The sequence below is a fragment of the Dermacentor andersoni genome, chromosome 1 (genome assembly GCF_023375885.2).
Source record: "Dermacentor andersoni chromosome 1, qqDerAnde1_hic_scaffold, whole genome shotgun sequence".
In the NCBI taxonomy this organism is placed as follows: domain Eukaryota; kingdom Metazoa; phylum Arthropoda; class Arachnida; order Ixodida; family Ixodidae; genus Dermacentor; species Dermacentor andersoni.
Window position 1 is genome coordinate 279032242 of NC_092814.1, and position 8971 is coordinate 279041212.

Below are 8971 nucleotides of genomic sequence, written 5' to 3' on the forward strand. Positions count from 1 at the left end.
GCGCATATCCAGGCGCATCCTCGGTGCTTATCAAACAAGAAGCCCTGGTCATCTGGCTTACAATGGGCGTAAGGTGCACATAGCGTTCTAGATGAAGAGGATTAAGTTCGAGACCGCTTTGTTTGCTACTGTGCAGACGCGTTGTGACGTAGTGTTCTCTCTCTTTGTTTTTCGCGGGCTTCCCCCCCCTTTCTTTTGACGAAATAAAAAGACGACGCAAGCATTCTTATAGTTTGAATTGTGTGTATGTAAAAACCCCAGGTGGCCTAAATGATCCGGAGTCTCCTATTACGGCGTGCCGCATAAATATATCTTCGTTCTGGCCCGTAAAGTTCCAGAATTAATGCTTTTAGTTCCATGCGCTTTGTCGAGCCGTCACGCGCATAAGCAGCTATTTTGTTATCCGCAAGCGCCGGGATTTCCAGCGAACGTTCGTGTCCTCGCCGATCGCTATCTGCAGACGGCAAGGTCAGAACCGTTATGTCAGGGTTTTTTTTTCTGGGGGGGGGGGGGGGGTATTTGCGTTTCTGTTAAGCAGAGTTTTGCACCATGGATGTGCGCCGCTTGTGTGTACAGCAATGTGAAGGCACACGTCCACTCGTCGAAAAGTTGGCTCCTGCTTTCATCTTCACGTTTTGGTCTCAACCAGACACTACTCAGTTGTGCATGTGCCAGAATGCATACCTCAACATATCTGTCGTAGCGTTTACCTGGGATAGCGTACTGCCAACCACATCTCTACAGTTTTTATTAGTCGTTCACGCGAAAGCGAGGACTGCGCCATGTATCAACCAGTATGCATCGACTGATCGCTAGCGAACGGAAGCCTACCTTCCGACATTTTATCGTCCAGAACTATCACAGCACGAACCTGGAAGAGTTGAACCAAGAAACTGCCTCTAAAGAAAAGTGCGCGTAAAGAAGCAGTGGCTGCACATAACTGGCTGCACCGAGGCGGCGGCCGTACCAGTTCAGAAAACTAATGCACGGGAGCGCGTCACAAGGGCGCAAATGCTCGAATTTACCGTTCTTGTTGCAGAGTCCGAGTGTTATGGCGGCAGAACACGTGTATATGTACTTATTGTGATCCAACAACTGATATTCGTGCATGCAGCCAACACGTCTATAAACCACACTAAGTGCAACGAGAAAAAAAAAAAAAAAAGAACCATCAACCATAGTTCATAGTGAAATGCGCGTCTGGCATGCATGCTTTGGGAAGTGGTTATTTGTGGCACTATGTATAAGTTATGCATGGCGTTCTCGTTACCACCGTGCCTCAACCGTACGAGTAAGCGAACCGGGACTCCGAGCGCCACTTTCCCCAAGGACAAGTTCGAAACCTCACGCCACATCTAGTAGCAGACGCTGCGACCAGAGGTACGCACCATGCGTTTTGTACAGCCTTGTTAGACTGCACCATCTTCGGAATGGGCCCACGAAAACGGCTACACAAGAAATCAGGGTTAGTTTTCAAAGAAGGCCAAATGCATTAGGGCACTTCATGGAAGGGAAACCTCGACCGCTCGCGAATGTTCATTTCTTCGTATGTTAAATCAGATACAACAGAAACTTAGCGAAGACGAAAAGCTTGTAGCATAACTAATTTATTCCGATTGACGGTACCGTTCGACGGCGAGTGTGACGAGACCCGTCAGTAAGTCTGGCTTCCACCGCCCGCATCGGCCCCTTTGTGGCCATGCTGCTGCAGCTGACTTCCGCCGGACTTCTTCGGGAGAAGCTCCTGTGGAATGTTCGGCAACACGCCGCCCTCAGATATAGTGACGCCTGACAGCAACTTGCTAAGCTCCTCGTCGTTACGAACGGCCAGCTGCAAATGGCGGGGCGTGATGCGTGTCTTGTGATTGTCGCGAGCCGCGTTACCAGCCAGCTCGAGCACTTCAGCCGTCAAGTACTCCAACACTGCTGCCATGTAGACCGGGGCGCCGGCGCCTATGCGATCTGCGTAGTTGCCTTTGCTCATCAGGCGGTGGATGCGACCCACCGGGAACTGAAGTCCAGCCCGCGACGATCGAGACTTCCCCTTCGTAGTCTTGGACGCCTTGCCTGCTGGTGCCCGGCCAGACATAGCGGACCGCACGGCTAGAAACGCAGTGCCCGGGTACAAAGTGGATGGCCTGAAACGACCGGAAAACAGCAAAACTGTCCGAAAACGTATAGCGTGTTGGAAGCGCCGTGTAAATCTGTTCTTTCTTTACGCGGTGAGGACCCGACATGACTTTATTACAAGTTAACGCTATCCATCGTTGCCATGCGTGCTTAGCGTGCCAGAAATGTGGGGCCAGAGGAAAAGTTGAAATTAAGTAGCGGCGGTCGTATGTGATCCGCCTAAGCATTTCTGGTCAAAGTCTGGTACAATATTTCGATTTCGGAAAAGGAAGGGCACATTGATTCACAAGCACGTTAAAGCTTATCGTGTATTTTACGTTTATTCCTTTAGCAATGGCAAACTGTAACAGACAGATTGAGCGACGCACAATTCGTACTAGCAACAAATACTTACGAAACGCTGCCCACGCTGCCTCGGAAGCTTTCCTGGAATGGGTAGCGGTGTGGTTTCTTCGACCACTATATACCGGCGGGCGGCTTATGGGCGCGCCCTTGTAGCCACAGTTTTATCTTCGGAGCAGCTTGTCGCAAAACCGTCTGGTTGCATTCACATCGAGCTGAATCACGCTGATTACGCGCGGACCTACAATATATGATAGGCAGTAGCCGTTCTGCTGCCGCTTTCACCGTGAGGGCATGCGATACCAGCGCTCAGTTCGATCGGCTGTCGGCCGTTGGCGTTTGAAAGGTTTGAAACACCAAATGTCAAGTGAACGCTGTCACATATAAAAAGAAGACTAAAATAAAATTATAAACGAAGAAAGGTTTCAAGAAGACGACGAGGATGGCGTTAAGGATGACGTGGATTAACCGAAGACCAAAGAATATAAAGAAGTGCTCAGTGAGGTGACAAGAGATGATTGGTGGAGAAGAGAAGAAGTATCCGGTGAGGTGGAAAGCGATGAGTGGAGAAGAAGACGAAGAGAAGGATTACGTGGACTAACGTCAAGGCTTCATTTAATATCTCATTTTCAGTAAAAAAAAAATCCTATTTAGGTATTTATTCTTTTTCCACCCACTGCCGCCCGATTCATGGCCAATCCCCCGTATAGTGGGTTGTGCTATAACTACAGGCACCAAACCAAACCAGACCAAATAAAAGGGCGAGGAAGGGCGAAGCACGGGGGGAAGAACAAAGCAGCGGTGGCTCGGCGGGTCAGGAACGGTTCGGCCGGAAGAGAGCGACGCCGGCTACTGCTCCGGTGAGCTCGCGTTCTACGGCTTGGCACCGCAGCTTTCCTGCCGTTCCTGAGCCCGTTCCGGGGAGTCAACGGAGGACGCTACCACCTGCTACGGCCAGGGGGGTCTCCAGCGCTGTTGCCACTCATCCGGGTGGTGCCCCAACGCCAACATCATCGGCAACACCTCCACGGGCGTTTGGACCGGGAGCATGTACGACGCCACCAGCGACGTCAGCTATAGAACGTCGAACGCCACTTCGACGCCGGCTACGGGACCCATACCACGCCACATCCGCACCGAACCAAACGTGAGCACGAACGCCAACCACTAACAGGAGAACGCTAGTAGCAGTGTTACCGGGTGGTGTGCACTGATAGCCTTTGTATTTTGTGTTAGTTTTGTTTGGTTTGTGTGCTAGTGTTTGTGTCGCGTAGGTTGTATTAAATGTGCGTCTGTGTGGGGTACACCTGTCGCCTAGTCCATTCTTTCGGTCAGAGTGTTCTCCGGAAAAGATCTGTGACAAACGCAAACAAAGAAATATTATGCAGATCCCACGCACTGTGGGAATCGATGTAAGCGAAGCTTTCTGTGCTGGTTGCTTTGAATGACGATGACTAGCGGTGATGTCGACGGCGGCAGCTTAATTTTTGAGCGTCTAGCCTAACACGAGAGTGGTGGGTTTATGTTAAACGTTAGCTTGCATGCACCACTGCTATTTGTCTGCTAGTACAAGGAACACACAGCGAGAGGTCTTTGCTTGATGCGTTGTTGTGCGCCATATTTCATAACCTCTGAGAGGGTTGAGCATTGTCATTGCCTCACATGACACATCGCGTCGTTGCAGAAGTATTAAACTTGAATTGGATTATGGGGCTGTATGTGCCATAACCACAATCGGATTATGAGGCACGCCGTACTGGCGGACTCGGGATTAATTTTGACACCGTGATGTTGTTTAACGTATCACAAAATCTAAGAGCACGTGCGTTTTCTATTTCGCCCCCGTCGAAATGCGGCTGCTGCGGTCGGGATCAAATCCGCGACCTCTAGCAATGCCATAGCCGCAAAGCTACCGCGCCGGGCGCAGAAGTTGATTAGACGGTCGACCGCTTCCGCAATGTCGCTTGGACCCTGCGATGCGCTTTAATTAATGCGGCTATGCTTCTGCACGCCCTGCGTAATTTGTCGCCTTGACATATTTGCATGGTGTTTATTTTTCAGAAACAGCAGAAACGTACTGTACCGCACCTTGAACTTAAGCTTATCCAGTTTCGGCAACCGTTGTTGTGTCTACAGTAGTAGGGTTTCCTTGCCTTCCCACGTCATCTTGCACCCCCCGCCCCCCCTTTGTATGGGAACTGCCTCTTCTCCTCCCTCCTCTCTATAGGTCGGTGTGTCGTCATGTGTACGTCATCGCCTGTGTATTCTTGCAGTGCAGTGAGAATGTGCACATTTATTTTCACAAAATTCGGCAAAAGTAGCGGGGACCGACCTCTCGTTCTAATTTGCGGAGTTCATTATGAACTTCGTTCAACGCTAAATCACAATACTCGGACCACATAACTTTGGCAACGCTATCATCGCGATTGCATCCATTGATCGGGTCGGTATTGGGGGCGAGCACCACCACTGGAAAAGCTGGCGCCACCGTCGGCGTGACGTGGCATGAGGGATCACGTGGACACAGCGGCCGCGTCGGCTGCTTCGGAAGCGCCGAAGCGAGCTGAAAATGAAACTTTAAAGTCCCACCTGCGCCGCGGTTCTGATTAAGTGGTGAGGCTTTACCGCCTTGGGTGTCTGCTTGACAACATTTGAAAGTACTACTACAATAGGTAGTGGCTGCCTTTGGAGGCGTCCAGCATGGTAGGCTACTGCTCGATGCCACAGCGCCAGACGTACGCAACGGAGCCCGGTGTCAGCCTTATTCACACGTAGCTGCAAGCAAGGAGCTGCGTGAAGCTTGGCTGGCGAAACTTAGAACCAGCAGACAGCCATCAGCCACAACTCGGGTATGCAGCAAGCCCAGACGCGAGGAACATTTCTGCTACGGCGCCGGGACTGCGCGATGTTCGGTGAGTAGCAGAAAACGCGCACTGAGACGCTTGCCCGCGCCCGCTGCCCGGCTAATGTCATGACGGTTTGGTCTATGAACTTGTTGATGCTAGATACTGGCAACTTCACTGGAACGGAAAGGGAGCAGTAAGACGCACATTATAAAAAGGCACGGCACATGGTCATGTTTGTGTTATGAATTAATGTACTGGATTACGAAAAAGAAGCAGTGGGAAATCGCCCGCTGAGAAGACCGATAAACATACAGTGCGACGCAACTTGAGAAATAATATTGCAACGTCCAAGGATTTAGAAGACAAAAAAAAAAAGATTGAATCGTTGCGACGGCACATCACAGTCGCCGTAGGCGTCGAAGTCTCTATAACGAAATTATTTTTGAACAGTTCTGGTAGCGTGCACGCAACAATGGTTGCTAGTGTGCTGTCAAATGCTCATATGCTTCGGCCTAAAGCTCACGGCACGGTGCGAAAACGCGCTCACAGCTAAAGCAAAACATTGGGTGCGGACATGCATGCAGACGCGCAGTCGGTCGTTGCGAACCCGTGCGATCACTACATTGGGGCTTCATTCTGTCATGCTCTATTTGGTTATACAGACAGCCCACTATAAGAGCATATTTCACATAGTTTACTCTCATCGTTTGCCTACCTTTCACGCAAGAAGCCGGTTCGGGAGACTCCATCGCGGTGGCGTTCACTGTGCGTATTCGGTGAAGAGATAGCGTCTGCAAACGATTTCGTGCTTTCAGTTCGCCCAAGATTATTATATCGACAATCAAAAACTTCCCTCGTTTTGAGAGTACCTACAAAAATGTCCAGGAGGGCTGCCGCGTGGTGTTTTTATTGAGCGCCGTAAGCGAAACCTATGAGGAGCGCGCCGCGTGATCCCTCATACTACGCAAGGGAGGCGCTTCCTACAGATGGCGACTCCGTAACTCCTCGCCCCCAATAGCACTTTACGTGTAATGCTATTACCTCTACAATACGATGCCATTAGTTTGCATCACCATCTTGATGTCTGATATAAAGCTTGCAATAAGTTTAGCCACAATCCATACTAGCCTGCCCCCCATGCCCATTTCTTTAAACATATAGCAGCATATTGGTGCAATTCGCTTACCTTTCCTGGACGCAGGATCCACTTCCCGCTGGTGACGTACGCTCCCGTAATCTCCACCGAGAAGGCATACCATGAGCAGTTCAGCGTCGCCGACAACACCAACGCTTGTTTCGAGGCGGCAAACCAAATGGTGAAGTGCGATCCGCACCACGGCAAGTACATGGCCTGCTGTATGCTGTACCGCGGCGACGTGGTGCCCAAGGATGTCAATGCTGCGATTGCAGACATCAAGAACAAACGCACCATCCAGTTTGTGGACTCGTGTCCCACACGTTTCAAGGTCGGCATCAACTACCAGCCGCCCACCGTGGTGCCCGGCGGAGACCAGGCCAAGGTTCCGCGTGCCGTATGCATGTTGTCCAACACGACAGCCATCGCAGAGGCCTGGGGCCGAGTGGACCACAAGTTCGACCTCATGTACGCCAAGCGCGCCTTCGTCTATACTGGTACGTGGGCGAAGGCATGGAAGAGGGCGAGTTCTCCAAGGCCCGTGAGGACATGGCCGCCCACGAGAAGAACTACGAGGAGACTGGCATGAACTAGAACGAGGAAGTAGACGAGCACGAGGAGTACTAGGCCGAGCACTACGTTCCCTCGGCTAGAACCATGGACTTCACTCTAACTTACCGGTTGTGATCAAAATATTGTAATAAAAGTTGATTGCTCCACTCCATCTTCAGTTCTTCGAACGTTCGGTTCCAAACCCTAACCTTACTCTGCTTCTCAGAAAGGAGATCCAAACACGCTCTCGCGCTCTCCCTCGAAGCCCTTCCTTTAAACGCACCGTAAGTGCCGAGCTGTAAACATCTGACACATTTTTGCTTCATATTAATTTTCCATGTCCTTTTCTGCTTTGCGATATATACTTTGCCCCATCGGCATCCTGTAAGTAAACAAAGAAAGCGTGCAATGCCTGGACCAAATTAAACACTTTAAGTTTTAATATTTTCTATACTTCCGTTGTACCCTATAGCGGTGCGGCACTTGCCATTACACCAAAAGCGCACCGCACGTTACGGAAACGTACAAATATGCAGCGGCAAGCATTGAGCCGCAAGCAAGTAACTTTGAGTGGTTTAAAATAGGTTTGATGCCGCGTAAACTGTATTGTGCAGTCGCAAAACGTCAAAACGTAGTAGAACATGCAGTCGAATTTTTAGGCAGTGAATCAAACAAATTTTGGACGTTTCCCTTTCGGCACTTTGTGGAATTTCCCGGCAAATGCAGCGGCTTAACTGAATGGGCACAATATTTAGGAAATGAAATTTGTTGAAAGTCGGCCGATGTATTCAAATTTAAACAGCACCGAGAAGGTACTCCCTTCTAACAACATATGCATTTACGATACGTGGTCGCTACTTTCGAGCTGACCTATAAAGCAGTGTTCTGGTCAGGGATGAGCGGTGTAGTCGCACGACAGAAGCAAATCGGTACACCCTTTTGGCAGAGAGCACATTGACTCGAAAAAATTAAACCGTAAAGCGATTTATTACAGCTGGCGTTGGAATGGTAATGATAGAGCCAGTGTCATTCAGTCTGTTTGCAAGTGCGGATTTTTAAGAGGCGGAAGAGAGGGAGAGTGATTACGCGTGTGCACGTCTTTTCAGCGTGCGTGTGTATGCTTGTGTGCGCGTACAGTGCCGTCCACTTCAGTATAGAGCGCGTGAGCAGCCGGCTTTTCTCTGCGGGGCGACACCTCGCGGCGGTTGCGGGCTCTCAGCTAGTGTGCCCAGGGGCATGCGCGGCCTACTAGACATGCAGGTCTGCTTTGCACGAGTGTCGGCGTTAAAAAGTGCCCCTCTTTAACCGAATATGCACTCAGCCTCGGGGCGCTTGCGGCATCGCGATGGCAAAGAATGACGCGTTTCGGCTGATAACACAGTCCCGGCTCTTTCACAACAAACGATGCACGCTTTCTGGCTTTGCCGAGGGACGCGGGGACATGGAAAAATGATAACACGAAGAGCTGAGTAAAAAGAAATCCCATACGTTAATTTGTTGATACCGTGTTTTGCCTACCTGAGGCGGTTATTGCTATTGCGTTCTTTTGTATTTTGGCTGTATCTTTTTAACAGAACACGGCGTGATCAGCAATTTCCGAACAAGAGAAGATTCAGCTTACGGGAGACGGTTCAACAAGGAGACTTGTTTGTGTCATTGCCTGACATTGAAAGGCCCTGTTGCTGTAACGTTGGCTCCTTCCTAAGGTTTTCCTGGTTAGGTCAAAGCGGACGACTTGAAATTACGTCTTTCTGTGGCCCCGTTGTGGCGCTTTGTAACAAACAGCATTACGTTGAATACCATGGCCATTCGGCAGCCGTGACCGCGTGTTTGGATCAGTAGTGTGCCACGACGACTTATAGCGTTTAGAAAAAACATGGAAGCACGAAAAAAGAAAAACTACTTTTATTTATGCGAAAATCAGGAGCGGGCTATAGCGTCTATTGCCTAATAGAAGGTGGGTCCC

At 50.1% G+C, this 8971-nt stretch overlaps 1 protein-coding gene and 1 pseudogene across 1 annotated transcript; one reads left to right on the forward strand and one right to left on the reverse strand.

The window, feature by feature from the left end:
- The first annotated feature begins 262 nt into the window (after positions 1 to 262).
- Positions 263 to 7351, forward strand: LOC126548317 (tubulin alpha chain-like; annotated as a pseudogene).
- Positions 1592 to 2631, reverse strand: LOC126547670 (histone H2A-like). The gene is made up of 2 exons (XM_050195613.2): positions 2525 to 2631; positions 1592 to 2138 (listed from the first exon to the last, which is right to left on the reverse strand). Exon 2 carries the CDS (start codon positions 2087 to 2089, stop codon positions 1655 to 1657), a length of 435 nt encoding a protein of 144 aa, XP_050051570.1. The 5' UTR covers positions 2090 to 2138; positions 2525 to 2631; the 3' UTR covers positions 1592 to 1654.
- Positions 7352 to 8971: the final 1620 nt, after the last annotated feature.